Consider the following 16,482-nt stretch of genomic DNA (forward strand, 5'->3'; position numbering starts at 1 on the left):
GTTAAATGTTTGTACTATGAGCAAATCATATGATACTACAGATTGTAGGAAGTTTTGGGATATTAATACTAGTTAAGAATTAGAAGGAGAAGAAATTGGAATCAATTACAAGTAAAGCAGCCTTTTTTTGCTTAAGATCTATTCAATACATATCATGCTAAAATTTTTTTTTGTTCATACTGTGAAGGTACCAAGTTTTTGGGAAATTTAAACATTCCGTGTTAGTAAATATTGATTCAGTATTTCTATTTCTTTACTAGTAGTATGAACTTAACAAAGTATGAAAAAAAAAGAGAATAAAACAGACAAAAAGGAGATGTGATGTACTCTTGCACCCGATCCATAGTGTTTAGTTTGTACACTGTCGTATTGTGTGTATTAAAGCATTCATAATGTTCCTACAGTATGACCTAGCCAAACACACACATTAGGTATGTTATTCAAAAAGGAAAAAGAGAGAAGAATAAGAAAAAATGTCTGGTTCCTAGTAATCATAAATCAGTAAATAAATTATTATTTTCGATACAAAAGGATAGGAAATAACTGGGAAGAACAAATATTATTTAGGTAATGTACAAATTAAACTATAAATACAAAAAAAAAATCCATTAAAATAATTGTTCTGTAAGTTTCTTAGCACACAAATTACAGATATATTACAGCAAGTAAATTGTAACTATAAGCGTAATTATAATTACAATTATGATAATAATAATAATAAGAAGAAGAACAATGATCTCTTTATTATTTATTATTATGAGATTATATATAGTAACTTATTAACAATTATTGTAATAAACTACAAGTTATGAAAAAAATGTGTCTGTGCTCACAATTAAAGACGAGTTTGGAAGAACGATTGGTCAGATAGATTTGTAGTGTAGGCCAGGCTTTAAACCTTAACTATCCTCACATGAGATTCCCCAGGTACAGACTGAGTATGGCTTTGTTTTACAAGAATATACAATCTGTGTCACTTCACAAGTATCTTTTGCATTTCTAATATAACTGTCAGGCAAGGACAATTCGATGCAATTTATTCATAGTTGGATGTCCGGTTTCTATTATTTAATTTAATTTAATTTAAAAATTTCCTTATTTTTTTTCCCAAGAGATATCTAGACTCATATTGGTCCTTTTCTCTTCTTCTTCTCCTTACTTCTTCTCTACCTATAATTACCTACAGTTCCAAGATTCGTACATTTGTTCAACCATCCAATCGTTTCAACTAAAGACATTCAACATCCTTTTGAACAAATAATACGTACACCAACACACAGACGCACGAACCATACTCATTTACACTTACATCCAGACTATACACAACATACGCGCCACACACACATATACAAAGACAAAATGAGCCTTATCGAACCAAATCAAACTATTTTTTGGCTATTATGCGACAAAGACAATGTGTGTTATTGCGACTGGAGATTATATCTAAAAGATTGTGTTCTTCAAGACGAACTCCGACATATTTTACTAGGAGGAGCCATAGTTTCGACTATTGTTGCTGTTGTAGGTACGAAAGAGATATAAAAGAACCGAACAATTGTATGTATAAATGTATGTATATCATGAATACTAAATATGTATACGGACACACTATCTCTTGTTCAAATTAGCGATTTTGATTTTATTTTATCGTGTACACTGCAAAGGACAAAGTGTTTGGGAATACTCTCCAACCACAAACTTTATTCGACCAAAACCCATCGATTCATTCCTTTTGATGCTTGGTCTTTACAACGGGCGTAAGTTGGGAGGATCTTGTTTTATAAAACAGAAATTTGAAGTAGATGTATAATTTACACCATACTTATAGTGCGTGCTATCCAGACTTATATTGTACTTGGAGACGTTTTACAGAATGTTATATTTCGTTCCTGTAAGTATTCTCTATATATAAGTAATTGTCCTTTTTATAATAGGAAAAGTATTGATCTTGATTTATAAAAATAGTTTTTCATGAATTACCATGGCAATTTGCAGTTGCATCCATGACTTGTTACTTTTTTGGTATAATTCATACCATTGCTGAAGTAAGACATATATCCTTAAAAGAAAAAGAAAAGAGATCATACAGCCACATATATATATATATATATATATATATATACTAAAATCAAATAACCTTTTCTTTAGAACCACAAAACACTCTCGATCAGATGGATTCGTCGACCAGTTCTTATCGACAGAATCTGCACTGTCTTGATAATATGCCCATTTATAACCAACAATATATTCTCCATATGTTCTGGAGTTTATGCACAAAATGGCAATTTAAAAATGGCTTATATTTTTTCACGCGTATTGCATATTACCTGGGGTGCCTACTGCGGATTCGCCTTGTTGATCATATTCCTTTCTGGAAAAAGACTGGTCAGACTTCTTCAAGAGCACCGTAAGATGAGAATCAAAAATAATTCTGATATTGGTGCCATTAATGTTGGTATTATCAAGGTAAGACTCTAAAATTTATCATATTTAATACCAAAGTTATATTTTTTCTTTAAATTTTACGTATGTATACATATACATATACATATATATATATATATATATATCTATATTTACTTATCTATTTACCCGAATAAAATTATAAAAACACACAAACACACAAAAAATTCAAAACAATACAACAAAGGTCAGAGTGGTTGCTTTAGCTGCTTCTGCTGCACTTGTAATGTTTACATTCTTGTCATTTTCGTACGGAGCAGCCCGTAACGAGATCATGATGAGAAAAGGGCTTTCTTTGACAATCTGTGTGTTTTGGATGTTCAATGCCCCTGTTGCATATTCTGTGTGCGAAGTTGCCATTATCTTGACGTACGTATCTCTTTTGACTCAACTACACTTTAATAACCAGTCTTCTATTTTATTTTATAGTCCAAAGCTGACAACGGCACTTGGATTCTCTGACCACAGTACACACGAAGAAGAGGACGACATTGCTCGCCCCAGTTCAAAGATATTCAACCACATCCGGTCATCATCGCTTCCTCAAAACCAAGTACGGTTTCCAAAAAGAACATTATCAAAGATTGATACACAACAGAAGAACGGGAACGGGAACGGGAATGAGATCGACTATGTATTTTCAAAGGACGTTACGAACAGCGATACAATTAATAACGGTTACGGACTCAACAAAGAAGGTCTTGGGGTTGGGGCTGGACATTACAGCGCAAATACAAGTCCTGTGCGATACGAATTCAATAAGGTTTCTAGCGAACATCCCGCAGATTTTAATGGCTTCGTAACTGCTCTGGATGCTCCTCGTCATCACACATCAAGGGAGAAAAACAGAGAGTTTTCGACCAAGGCGACGGACACAATTCCTCTTCAGCAGATTAGCAGTTCGGATGACGGATTCCCACCGGCTCGGTCCAATGTAAAAGAGCTTTCAATAAAAGACTACCTGTAAATTACTGTGAGCTCTCTCTCTCTCTTACTGGAAATCACTAGTTTCCGCTATTTCATCGTATAATCTCTGCATACATATTAATCTGTCATTCTTTCCTTCATCTCGCATCACAACATATATCAGATATTCATTTTATTTTTCTATTGTAATAAACCTCGTAGACCCGGAGTTTCATCTGTAAAAAAGAATTAGGAAAACTCATTTTTTATGTATGTATTTTTTTGTTGTACCTTTTCATATTGTGCCATTTAAAATTAAAATCAAGTCCCAGAAAATGAGATTCATTCCCAACCCAGTTTATCTGTGTTCCTTGAGAAGTTAAAGGTAAAATGTTGAGCTGAAGGTTGCACAGAATATCTCTATATTACACATATAAATGTACATTGTTGATCAAAAAAAGAATTATTCGTTAGTATAAACATAATCGTGTTAAATGATATTAGCAGGTTTCTTGACTAATAAAATTCTCGACTGATCTTACACCTTCAGTATATTGAGAATGGTACGATGAAAAGGTTTATATACATATATTGATTGATTGATTGATTGATTGATTGATCTCCTTTGTGCTTTTGAATAAGAGAACTTGTAAATATGAAGTATTATGAGCAAAAGTAAAAGCAGCTAGAAAATAATAATAATAATAAATGAATATCTTAATCTGGTTAATGTATTTGATTGACTCCTAAGCTATGCCTCTTTGTCTGTTACTGTAATAGATGTTTATAGAATAGTCTATTTCAGGTACACCGATCGATTTCGCTTAAGAGCAGTAGTTTCTTGTTGAAATTTTTATTACACTATATTTTAGGTAATTCAAATATCCTATGCTCTTATATTTCTTTATACGCATATGCATATATATATATTTCCATATGCAATAAATGGGCCGATCTCAATATCGTGCACGGGTGGGGATTTTTATAAATACCTTTTATATAATGGAAATGTGGATGAGCTTTTTTTATATATTTCTTTCTTCTTCTTTTTTTTTTCCGATTACTAACTTGGTTTAGCCCGAGCTTTCCAGTTTGAAAGTACCGGGAAAAGTGATTGAGCACATGTTTGGTTACATACAAACTAGTGAGTTTTTTTTTTGGGAAGTACGGAAAAGATAAGTCTAGCAGAGTCGGTGTATAAACCTATCAAAGTCCTTGGGGATTACGCTTTTTTATGTTTTTGCTTTTCCTTTTGCTTTTTGTAGAAAGATGTGGGGAGATCTTTTTTTTTGTAACCTTTTGAAATGAAGCATTGGGTTTAATTGCCTGAGCCAGTTTTTGAAAGAGTAGATAATGCTGGTAAATTTCGTGATTTAGGCATCCAGAAATAAATAAATAAGTTTAATATTATGCTTCATATAGTCTTTCTGGTATATTCTGTACATCTTTTGTCCATGATATATTTGAATAGATAGGTTGTATATCTACGGTTCTCTATTAGTAATAGCTATAAATCATGGACAATTTAGAGAGGACACATATATATATATACGCATGTCGTGTTCCTATGAGTTTTATATCTTATTTAAAAAAAGAAAAACAGGACTCTGAAAAAAGAGTAGGGTTGTTGCAGATTTTTGCTGGCAAATATAAAAATTTATAAAAGTCTCTTCTTCTCTCAGGAAAAAAAAGAGGCATTTACAAGCACCTTCTATAATATCACGTATTTTTTAAAAAAAAACTTATCAAACTCATTGAATTCCTGTTAAAGTCAATTGGTACTGAAACTACTGTTCCTACAACGCCAAGGCTTCTTAAGGAATATATATAGGAAATATCCCAGGTATTATTTTTGTGTAACACACTGTCCCCATCATCAAAAAAATATCACTGTTCCCTAAGATTCACGGCAATATTAAGGAAGTATACCTCTCCAGATAATTACGTATAAGATATATTCCTAAGAAGTAAACTAACTTTTAGAAAAAGAGACATGTAGACCACTCGAAAGATAGAGAGAGAAAACAGCAGTTCATCGTGCAAGACAACTGTGTCAAAAGTATATACAAAATAAGATAATGCATTAATATAATTTTAGTGTTAATCAAAAGTCTGTATGATTAGCTCAATCATGAGCAGCTAGTGTATATTCGACGAATATGTACATTAAATACCTTGTTAATAAATAATACTAAGTCAGTCATATAAAAATATTATAAGAGCAAGTAAAAAGCAATATAGATATGTAAAAAGTACTTTTCAAGACCCAGTTGACCTATCTATTTTGAAAGGTACCACCATACTCATTTCATATATAAAATAATATGGCCATGTCCCTGCAGTATATATTATATCTCTTGTAGCAATCGTATTCTTGAACTATTCTCTCTATCCATTTATAAAAAATAGTAATAAAAAGTAAAGGTAGGATATTTAATTTACATTCTTTTCTATTTTTTTTTTCAAAGAAAAAACACGCAGACACATTATTTTTCAGATGAATTTTTTTTATTCAGATTTCCAATATCTCAATATTCGATACTAAGGCATGAAAACACATGTGAAGGAAACTTTGTAGCAAAAACTCTCTTTATATATACATTATGGAACAATGACAAACTTTATATTATGCGTAACACATTATATTCTTGCTGTTACAATATATATATGTATAACTATCAAGTTCTTTGATTTGAATGGATTTTATTGTTATTGATTAGATTATGAGTACAAGGTACACGAAGTTTCTCTCTCAAGCATATTACTATAAAGGTATACAAGTTTGTGTGTGAATTTGTTAAATAAACGAATCTACTTTGAATCCCTACATACACGCAAGCACTTTTTTTTGGAAATGTAAGTCTAAACTATCAAAGCAAGAAGAAGAAGAAGAAGAAGAAGAAAAAAAAATATATAGAAATAATAAAATTCTTCTTGGTAAACATGATAGTACCGTTGAATCGACAATTATCCTTGTAACAAGGATATAATATAAGATCTTTGACCACTATCACTACTTAATAGTCGAATGTCGAATAAATCTTTTGATTTCTCAGAAGGCACACCCCTTTATTATTATTAGCTTTGGGTCAGTATAGTAAGCATATGAAAGAAAGAAAAAATATAAGCCAGTATCTTACGATTTTTTTTCTATGGTTGGCTTTGTTGTTTACAGTTATAAATGATTCTAAATAAGATTAGTTCCTAATATTCTTGAGAAGATTTTTTTTTTAAAAAAAAAATGCTGTCAAATAATTTCTTCTCCAGAATTAAATATTTTCAAGAGTAATAAATAAAAGAAATCTCGATATCAATCATTGTCTAAAGTCAGTAGAAAACCCTATAGTTTGCCAGAAAATTCTTGAGAGTATTATTGTTATTCTCGCAGTAAGGATTTGTAAGACGACAGCCTGGATTTGAATGATAGTAGACCTGATGATGAAGAACCTGCTACGGAAAGCTGATAGAAACCCCCGGGAAAAATAAATAAATGAATATAATAAAGAGCTGAAGACAATCTATCCGGAGAAATTGTTTATTAGTTATTAATACCCTTTTGAGTATTACTTTCCTTAGGTAATATTGTTTGACCAAAGCACTTTATTCAAATCGACACAGAATACTTGTGTGCTAAAAAAAGAGTATATTACTGTAGAGAGCGTTTATCTTTGGTACGTTAAAATTTCAAGTGTGTAAGATACACTCAGATGTTTGTTATTGTTACTATGGCTACCATTGTTACTATGGTTACTATTGTTGGCCTAGTTTATTACAACACCTCGATATGTTGGACTTCTTAGAAAGAAACTCCTTGAAGAACAAGACGAAGACAAAGATGAAGACGAAGAAGGGATATCACACTTTTTTTTTTTTAAAAAAAAAGGCATTTATTCAGTCAAGACATTAATCATAAGCACTACCAAATGCTACTCGGATTTCCGGATAGCTTGTCCGACCTATGGTGTTGTTAAAGGCTTGCTTTGGTCTTGCAGCATGTGAATATCTTAATCGTATGCTGCTCAAAAGCGATACACGTATACACTTAGCTAGGCATAGCTCGCCTAAAAATCTCGGAAACCATATAATATTCTAGCCTTCACTTGTTGTAAAAGAAGAAAAAGAGAAACATTTTTGAGATACTATTTTAACAAAACCTTAGTCTTTGAATGATTGTTCTTAAATGTGTAGTATATTTCTATTCAGACTGACTTGATCCGACTCCAAATAAAGATTCCCCCCACCCGCCCCTGTAGTGCCTTGTTGACCAAACATGTTTGAAATGTGTCTGTGTGAGTTCGATGAGCTTACAAGCCACAGATCTGGCCACTTGAGTATCTTTATGCATTTGTGAGATGCAAAATGACTCTTGGTCAAATACAGTATAAGCAAGCAAGCAAGCAAACAAACAAACAAACAAACAAACAAACAGACAGACAGGCAAAAGTAATGTATCCACACAATCGAATAAATAAAGTTTCCTTATTTTTTCTGTTCTTTCTTTCTATCTCTTGCTCTTTTTTTTGTTTTAATCTTTTAATATTACATATATATATATATATATATGTGTGTGTGTGTGTGTGCGAGTCATCACAATCTTAACAAAAATAAATATCAGCTACAACAAGAAAGACTTCAATTTATATATCATTTTAACTATAATTTAATTTGCAATAACATATATATATATACTCACATATATTTCTTGAAATGAGTGAGGCACAAATATATTAGAACTTTTTTTTAAAAAAAAAAACAAAAACTAGTATTAATACTTTGTATTACAATCAAAAGGCTTTAGTATTGCTGGAACTGTGGAGCCTTGTAATTTCAGATGGTCGATTCCCGAATGGTCCAAGATTCCCATGCTACATTACCTGAGGAGTCCCATGTTTTGCGTTGGAAACTTACAATGGCAAGTCATTATTATTAACTAGAAATAGACATTGTTGATCATGTTAATGAACATTATGATCTTGATTACCAAAATAAAATTAAGAGAGAACAAGAGAACAATATTATACTAACTATTATATTTATATATCTTATTTTATGTGTGCGTGTGTCTTGTAGGAGTATTCAGGTAGATCAAACGAGAAATCGATAGATATTAGTTGCTCATGATTTTTACGCTATTAACTCAGCTTATCAAAGGAATGAAAGACTGGCCAAATGTTTGTATATTATTTTATTATCATTTTATAAAGATAAAGATATTGTATATGTATTTATGCGTGTAAATTGACTATCAATTGTTACGTTTATTTATTTTCTTATATGTTTGGATTAAGTGTCGTTTGTCCCTTGAATTGGAAGGGACATATCCCGTAGGCAACACATATGGTATCGATGCTACAGTTCATGGTACATTTAGTATAGAGAAACCAGAAGTAAAACAAACTAAACTTGGTGAGTATTCATAGTATTCAAATTGGCTGCTAAATAAATATGTATATATTTATATATATATCTTTTATTTTTATTTAAATGATAAATTATTAGCTAATATGCCCCACTATCTTCCAAGTAAGTCTTGCACATAATTAGATACACCTTTTTCCTTTGTCTTTTTTCTTCTTCTTTCTTTTCTGGTCTAAGTATATAGTTTAGAAAACAAGACTAGTAGGACACCAGATTGGATTTCATGTGTTAGCCTGAGTACAATACAGCAACATGTAATCAATGATCGATTGACCATATCAGTCTACATTGATAATGATAGTCCGTGTTTCGGCCAAAAAAGACAGAGCTGCCCAGAGCCAAGAATTCTCAAGGTCGATAATGAGAAGTTTTCCAAGTTTCATGACATCACAATGCATGTTTTCGAAAACGAAGACGAAGACGAAGACGAAGGTGACAACGGAGACGGGGACAAAGACGGAGACAGGGAAGGAGAACACGATGGGAGCAACAAGGTAAAAAAAAGTCAAAATGGGATTCTAAAATCCACAAATCACCAGACATTCCGAGGCCACAAGGTTATTCTGGCAACAGCATCCCCTTGGTTCGAGAATCTACTTCTGAGTGGCATGGAGCCCAGACTGAACGAGGTGACGATCCGTGGGGTGGATCCTGAAATATTCAAACGATTTTTACACTACAGTTACAAGCAAGAAATATACATACGGAGTGTATCAGATGCCCTTAAACTCATCAAGGTAGCTGACATGCTAAAATTTGACGACATTCGGAAAGATGCATTCTATTACCTGCAAATGAGAATCAATAGCGGAAACTTTTGGAGTATCTGGAAAGCAGCGGGTAATCACAATAAGAAGAAAATGCGTAGTTTGTACAATATGGTTAACTAACTAAGTAACTAATTGATTGATTTATTGATTAATTAATTAATCTATACACATAGACATGTATAGCTGTAAAACAACTCAAAAGTTATGCCAAGTTTTCATAAGAGAAAATTGCCCTAATGTTCTCAGCTCACCAGGATGGCTTACTGCCGATTTTGAGTACACTCTGAAGGCCCTTAAAATAGATTGCTTACCCGTACCAGTAGAAGAATCGACGTTCTACGAAGCTGTCATTGACTGGAGAGAGGCAGCAATTGAAAGGATAAGTAGAAATAAAAGACGAATGACCGAAAATGCACAGGCGGCAGCAGCAACAGCAGCAGTACCCCGGAGCCCTGATAGTGTATCTTCTGATGATATGACCAAACATACGACCCATGATATAGGGCGTACCGAGAACAAATCTATAAGCGACAGTAAAAGAAAAAAGATGACGACAGAAGATGCATTGTTACTTACTGGTGATGAGAAAACAAAGATTGAGCTGGATATAATTGAGCAGCAGTTTTCTACTATGGTCCATTGTATAAGATTTACTCAAATGAAGAAAGAGTATCTGGCTGACGTTGTTGAAACAGAAAAGGCTGTGATGAAAGTAAACGGTATCGAACGCTTGGTAAGAAATGAAATCACTTTCTACGATAGACACAAAACTTATACATACACAAATATATATATATTTGTAAACATTAGCTTATTAGTGCATATCAATATATTGCTTTTGGCGGTAAAAGACCAGTTCCAAAAGAGTTGATGCCGCGGTACATCAGTTCAGCTTAACATGTAGCCTCACAAGAAACAATCGATTTATTTATTCTGGAAATTCAATTTCTATAAACAGACTCATTTATATATTCTATATTCTATACCATACACAATTCATATCAGAAATATAAAATAAAAGACATAGTACTACAGGATAAGTACTTGTTCAAGCATATATACTATGTCCAGAGTAATTGTATCATTTATTATCTTTACAGGCGATTTTCATATGTAAAAAAAAAAAAAAAAAACAAAAAAAAAAAAAAACAAAAGTACACAAAGTAGATCATACAATTTTTAATATATATTTCTTAATAATAATTATATAAATTTCAAGTTGGCAGCTTATTATAAAGAAATGTATAGATACCATACAAGAAAAATTAATTTTCCGGCTTTAGTCTTTTGGAGAAATGTTTAAGACGTCCGTTATTATCTTCATTTACAAGATTTTTTTTTATATACATCATAGTAACCACGGGTTACAAAGCTAAAGAGATGTTTACCAAAACTTTCTGTAAATTTTTTCAACTTAGTATAGATGACTAATATAAAAAAAAACCGCCCCCCACAGAACATATCCAAGATTCACTTTTATATACAGATATGTAATATGTATAATCACAATATCTACTATATCATATTACCAATTTACTTCACCTACCACAAGAGATGAAGTCTACTGTTAATATTCTTCTTTTTTACAATTAGGTTTAAATACCGCATTTCTTCAAAAGTGGGTAGAAATTGTGGAGAATGACAAAACTGAACGTTTGGTTTTAGTCAACTCGACCAAACAGCAATTTATCTCCCTCTTTATATTAAGAGAAAGAAATGAACGAAAAAACTATCGAATGTATTCCAATTTCCTGGTTATTAAAAAAAACTACAGAACAAAATTACACCAATAGTGATATTGGGATAAATCGGCATAAAAAAAAAGGCGGCATTCCAAGATCTCTTTATAACCTTGCTTCTTTAGTAATACTTCATAATAGCCTGTCTTTAAACCAAACCCCACTTTTTTTTATATATATATAAAAAGATAAAGCAGAGCAAAGCAAAGAAAGGTAGGTAGTACACCATAAATAATGTCTAATCCAAGATGCTGACAAATACAAAGTTCTGGGGAATAGCACAGAAATTGTGTGATTTATGTGCTTTGAACGTATATTACCAGTATGTACTTTAAACTAAAATATACATTACTAAACATACTGTTTCTTTTTCCTTCTCTTTCATTGTTAATATTTCTTTGTTATACGTCAACTCAGTCACCCTTAATATTGAAAGCCAAAAAAAATGCATATATAAATTGTAGGTGTGTAGAGCAACAACATTTCGTATTACTCTTCTTTTTTTCTTTATCTTAATTTTTTGTATCTCTTCTTCTTTATATATTTAATACTATGTCTAAAACATATCTTGTAACTGGAACTTCGCGCGGTATCGGTCTTTGGTTTGTCAAGACTCTTAAGGAACAAGGCCACACTGTCATTGCTACTGCACGCAATCCCGATGCGTCCGAACAACTCAAGGCAATCACGGGAAGTAATATTCACAAGGTTCCATTGGACATTACTTCCCAGGAATCCATTAAGGTAAGAATGATTTCTTAAAAATAATTATATATAATACTACTATATGTATATACCTCTGTGTGTGTGTGTGCAATTATGATTATTATTATCTCTGACCCAGTTGATTGTATTAAAGGCAGCAGTAGAACATGTCAATAAGTTGGCACCACATGGTATTGATGTACTGATCAACAACTCGGGCATCAATGAAAAGAAGTATTCTATAGATAAAATGTAAGAATATATATGGTTTTGTGGTTATACGAGACATACTACTGAGTACTGGTACTAATTAAATGCCTTTTATGTAATTAAAGTCCTAGTGAAGAGTTTTCTCTGGTACTTAACACAAATGTGGTTGGAACTTCCAGTGTTACCCAAGCTTTTCTCCCATTGTTACGCAAAGCAAACACACGCCATATTATCAACATATCATCTATCGTCGGATCTCTTGCCATCACGGACACTGCTTCAATTCCTGTCTATCGTGTCTCAAAGGCAGCCGTGAACATGCTGAGCAAACTCTACTCTATCCAGTTAAGCGACGAGAAGTTTATTGTCAGTGCTGTTCATCCAGGATGGGTAAAAACAGACATGGGTGGTGAGGAAGCCCTTATTACTCCCGCTGAGTCTGTAGCCGGTATCCTTGAATATGAAAGCAGGCTTACATCAAAAGATAATGGCACTTATGTCGACTATCAGGGAAAGCCTTTGCCTTGGTAGAATAATTTCATTTTATAATAGATGGATATAATAAAACAATTGTATACATATATGTGAGATTTTATTCTTTATTTTATTTTTATATCAAAACCTAGCTTGTTTGTTGGTTGGTTGAAACCCATTTTTTAGATTTACCACAAATCCGCCACAGAGCTCAATTTTTGACGTCAATTTTGGTCTTGTCTACTGGGTTCTTACGCACATGCAGACTTCAATTCCTGCTTTAGATTTTGCGTCCCGCAAATTATGCAAAAAAAAAATGATAATCACTACGGAAAAAAAAAAGGGGGGGGGGGGGGGGGGCGATTCAGAGGGTGGTTTTGAAAAAGGTATTAACATGAATCAAAAAACACCCTCTGAATTGTCCGTTTTTTTTTATAGTCTTTGTTCAGAAAAAAAAATCTATAAAGCAAACAGAAAATATATTTAGCTTTGCTTGAGTTTTTTTTTTCATGACTCAAAAAACTTTGTTGCAAATGACAGAGTACAATTTTTTGTCACTTATAAATAAAATACACTATATATGTGATCGTATATTTATTTAATTGCATTGCATTGCCATCGCAACAGGCTCAATAACGAGCATAAAATCTCTGGGTATAGCTCATTACTGCCACTCGTTTGTATTTCTTCATTATTTTTTTTTGCTTTATACGTATTGCCAAGATGGAGACTCCGGTCATTGATAGCGTACAAGGAAATATCTCTTGGGTTTGCTAAATCATTATGTCCTGTAAAACAAAGTATGGTGCTTTTTTGTAGAATTTCTCCTTCAATCCTTTTGCAAGAAAAAAAAAGCTATTTCTTATTTACATTTTTGTTTATAAAGATCTATCTCTATTTTGCTTTTGCTTTTGATTTTATTTATTTTATATTGAACGTATATTGAACCTTATAGATATCATTCATCTTTCCTGACTTGCAATAACTCAATACAGTGGTTTATATTTCAGAATAGGAATATGCGCCAAAGAAATTAAATTCAAAGGCCAAATAAAGGCTCTTATTTATGAGTAATTTGTCTGCTCTTGCCATATCTCTTACATTCACACGCCATCAAAATTCTAGTCTTACTGTGTAGAAGATGATATCCTAAAGGTTATATAAAGAAAATTGAACAAAAAGAAGAAGAAAAAAGGAGGGTATATTTGAATATACACGTAGGTCTCTTTATGTCGTTGTCGTTGTCGTTGTCATTGTCGTTGTTGCTGTTGTTCTTTTTCACAAACGGTTTTTTTTAAAAAAAAAAAAAATCTCGTTTATGCCTCGGTTTCATGCCCGCCAGTTTTCTCCTCCTCCCTTTTTCCCTTCCAAAAAGTCGATGACGATTCTTTTTTTTTACTGGACATTCAAAGGGATGTGGTACTTTTATCTTGAGTAGTTATCTTTGGTCTTCCAGGAGACTTATTGTCGGCTACTGAGCCAGTTCGCTTGAATTTGTCTATAATACGAGTGATGGTGTATCGAGATACATTCTCCATTACAGCGATTTTGGCGACAATCATTCCACTCTTGTAAAGGCCAATTATGATGCCTTTTCTGAATTCAGAAAGTTTTTGGTAAGGACCACGGACTAAACGAGCTTGTTCTTTGGGCATTACTGTTGATGTTGATCAGAATCTTTCTTAGATTAAAGAAAGGCTACTTTTTTTAAAAAAAAAAAAAAAAAAGATGTGTATCAAGAGTTGCTATGAAACCAAGTGTGCAAATGCAATTGTCGGACTTTATAATATATCAGTAACACAACAAGTCTTTCAAATATAGATAGTAAAGATATCACTCCTTATAAAATATAATAAAAAATAAAGAATTGAATACATATTCTTCTTTATTTTACTTGAAAAATTTTGGTATCAAAAAAGAAGAAGAAAAATAAGAGTATCTTTCATTAGTACAAATAAAATAAATAAAGGTTAAGAAAAAGATCATCTTCTCCTTCTTCTTCTTGCTTTTTGTTTTTTTGTTGTTTTGATTATATATTTTTTACAATGAGAGAGAAAGAGGTAAAAGGTAAAAGAAACAAGAAAGAGTGATTTAATGACATAAAATACAAGATAAATTCTATTGTGACAGTTTGACGGAACGAGCGACATTGGTCTTGATACCAGTGGATTCTCCACCATAGCCAGAATGCTGTTCTTTGACGATCTGCTTGACTGAAGAAAGCTTCTTGACCTGCTTCTCGAACTTGTTTCTGTGCTTGACACGTGTGTTTCTGACGGTCTTTCTGCGGTGAGGTGTGAGACCCTTGTTCTTGAGAATTTGGTAAGATGCCAATCGTTTGTGTCCATCCTCGACCTTGAAGTCTCCGTCGACAATCGGTACTCGCCCAGCTTCATACTCTGCCAATTTGGCTTCTTTCTTTGCTGCTTTGCTTCCTGCCACTTCTTCATAATAATTATCCTCGTCGTCGTCGTTTGTGCCATTTCGGACTGCACTAGCGGTCTTATTATCTTCAGCATCCCAATCGGCACCATCCAGATCAGCAGAGTTGTCCAAAGGCTGACGAACACCTGTCTTGCTGTATTTGTTATTGTCTCTGTAAGGCAGATCAGAATCACCATGGTATTTCGCTGCCATCTTCAATTGTTTCTATAGAGGGGGAAAAAAGTAAAACAAGTATCAATTGAGTAATTTGTCAGAGAATTGAATTATCAAGTAATTCTTTTGTGTCTGTGTGTATATCTAGATTACTTACAGAATCGATCTTGGCAACATAATCTCTTATTGACTTTTTCTTGGCAAGTTTGTCTTCCATATCCACTTCATCTAATGCTTCTAATTCACCAAAGTCATCTGTCATTGTTCTCTTGCGCTTCTTATTAGCCTTCTTCAGACTCTTGAACTCTTCTTCAATATCGATTAATTCGTCCAATTCAGCATCCATATTATCGTCTTCGTCTTCGTCTTCGTCTTCTACAGGCTCTTCGACTACTGGGGAAGCCTTCTTTTTGGATTTCTTTGCTGTGGGTGTGGGTGTGGTTGTAGTGGTAGCATTCTTTGTCTTCTTTGATTTCTTTGGCTTTTCTGCTTGTGTGAACAGTTCTTCGACAAACAGATTAAGCTGGGACGCAATCTTCTCTTCAATTTTGTCGAGTTTCTCAAGTTGACCACGCAATTCAACAAGGGCATGGATGACAGGATGGTCACGAACGTTGGGTACACCGGATGCCTTTAGGGCAAAGTAGAAAGATACGTTTGTCATGTAGTTCAACAAAAGTTCTGTTCACATAAGAAAAATAAATAAATGAGTAAATGGTGAATATTATTAATCTACCAATGTTTTGCTTATTTCTGAGGAAAGAGAAGAAGGAGTTGGGGATTTATTATGTATTCCTTGGTTTGAATTAGACGACTTACGTTGTTTGAACAAGAAGAATCTACCTTCAGGGTCCTCAGACTTTCCACTTGTACGAATCTTATCAAAAAGTTCAGCCATAGTTTCGAGTTCTGAGGCCTTTTCTTTGAATTCATTCAGCAGGTCAAGCAATTCTGGCGATTCGTTCTGTAAAATCTTGATCTTTTCAGCTACAGGCAAATTGTCTCTTCTCTTTGCAGCTGTCTTGGACACACTGATAATTACAATGCCAATGTTAATGTTAATAAATAAAGTATGATAGTTTAAATAAGCCGCTATTATAATAATTCATATTATTTTCTGCCCTTAATTTCCCTCTTTATTTCTTGTTCTTCTGTGCCTGCCTCTGCCTCTGCTTCTGCTTCTGCTTCTGCTTCTGCTT

At 33.1% G+C, this 16,482-nt stretch overlaps 4 protein-coding genes across 4 annotated transcripts; 2 read left to right on the forward strand and 2 right to left on the reverse strand.

Annotated features, from left to right (window-relative positions):
* Window positions 1-1,359: 1,359 nt before the first annotated feature.
* Window positions 1,360-10,454, forward strand: PHYBLDRAFT_149691 (hypothetical protein; the record flags this gene model as incomplete). The annotated part of the gene is made up of 13 exons (XM_018432317.1): window positions 1,360-1,525; window positions 1,665-1,757; window positions 1,829-1,891; window positions 1,966-2,045; window positions 2,149-2,466; window positions 2,651-2,832; window positions 2,893-3,397; window positions 8,658-8,775; window positions 8,869-8,892; window positions 8,977-9,281; window positions 9,327-9,627; window positions 9,731-10,290; window positions 10,368-10,454. 13 exons carry the CDS (start codon window positions 1,360-1,362, stop codon window positions 10,452-10,454), a joined length of 2,802 nt encoding a protein of 933 aa, XP_018287332.1.
* Window positions 10,455-11,848: 1,394 nt separating this feature from the next.
* PHYBLDRAFT_21973 (hypothetical protein) lies at window positions 11,849-12,742 on the forward strand (the record flags this gene model as incomplete). Its single annotated transcript, XM_018439769.1, has 3 exons — window positions 11,849-12,040; window positions 12,156-12,253; window positions 12,337-12,742. 3 exons carry the CDS (start codon window positions 11,849-11,851, stop codon window positions 12,740-12,742), a joined length of 696 nt encoding a protein of 231 aa, XP_018287333.1.
* A 1,193-nt stretch (window positions 12,743-13,935) lies between these two features.
* Window positions 13,936-14,340, reverse strand: PHYBLDRAFT_149693 (Homeodomain-like DNA binding domain-containing transcription factor; the record flags this gene model as incomplete). The annotated part of the gene is made up of 2 exons (XM_018432318.1): window positions 13,936-13,958; window positions 14,109-14,340. The coding sequence occupies 2 exons, from the start codon at window positions 14,338-14,340 to the stop codon at window positions 13,936-13,938; spliced, it is 255 nt and encodes an 84-aa protein (XP_018287334.1).
* Window positions 14,341-14,709: 369 nt separating this feature from the next.
* On the reverse strand, window positions 14,710-15,527 carry PHYBLDRAFT_159902 (hypothetical protein). Its single transcript, XM_018434081.1, has 2 exons — window positions 15,441-15,527; window positions 14,710-15,334 (listed from the first exon to the last, which is right to left on the reverse strand). The coding sequence occupies exons 1-2, from the start codon at window positions 15,498-15,500 to the stop codon at window positions 14,804-14,806; spliced, it is 591 nt and encodes a 196-aa protein (XP_018287335.1). The 5' UTR covers window positions 15,501-15,527; the 3' UTR covers window positions 14,710-14,803.
* Between the last annotated feature and the right edge of the window lie 955 nt (window positions 15,528-16,482).

Source organism: Phycomyces blakesleeanus (assembly GCF_001638985.1).
Source record: "Phycomyces blakesleeanus NRRL 1555(-) unplaced genomic scaffold PHYBLscaffold_22, whole genome shotgun sequence".
Taxonomy (NCBI): Eukaryota; Fungi; Mucoromycota; class Mucoromycetes; order Mucorales; family Phycomycetaceae; genus Phycomyces; species Phycomyces blakesleeanus.

What these genes read in the sequence shown, in the direction of transcription:
- PHYBLDRAFT_159902 (XM_018434081.1), bottom strand. Translation starts at nt 15,500, where the DNA reads ATGGAAGACAAACTTGCCAAGAAAAAGTCAATAAGAGATTATGTTGCC. An exon ending in ATGTTGCCAAGATCGATTCT is followed by an intron (nt 15,335 to 15,440) that starts GTAAGTAATCTA and finishes CCCCCTCTATAG; the next exon opens with AAACAATTGAAGATGGCAGC.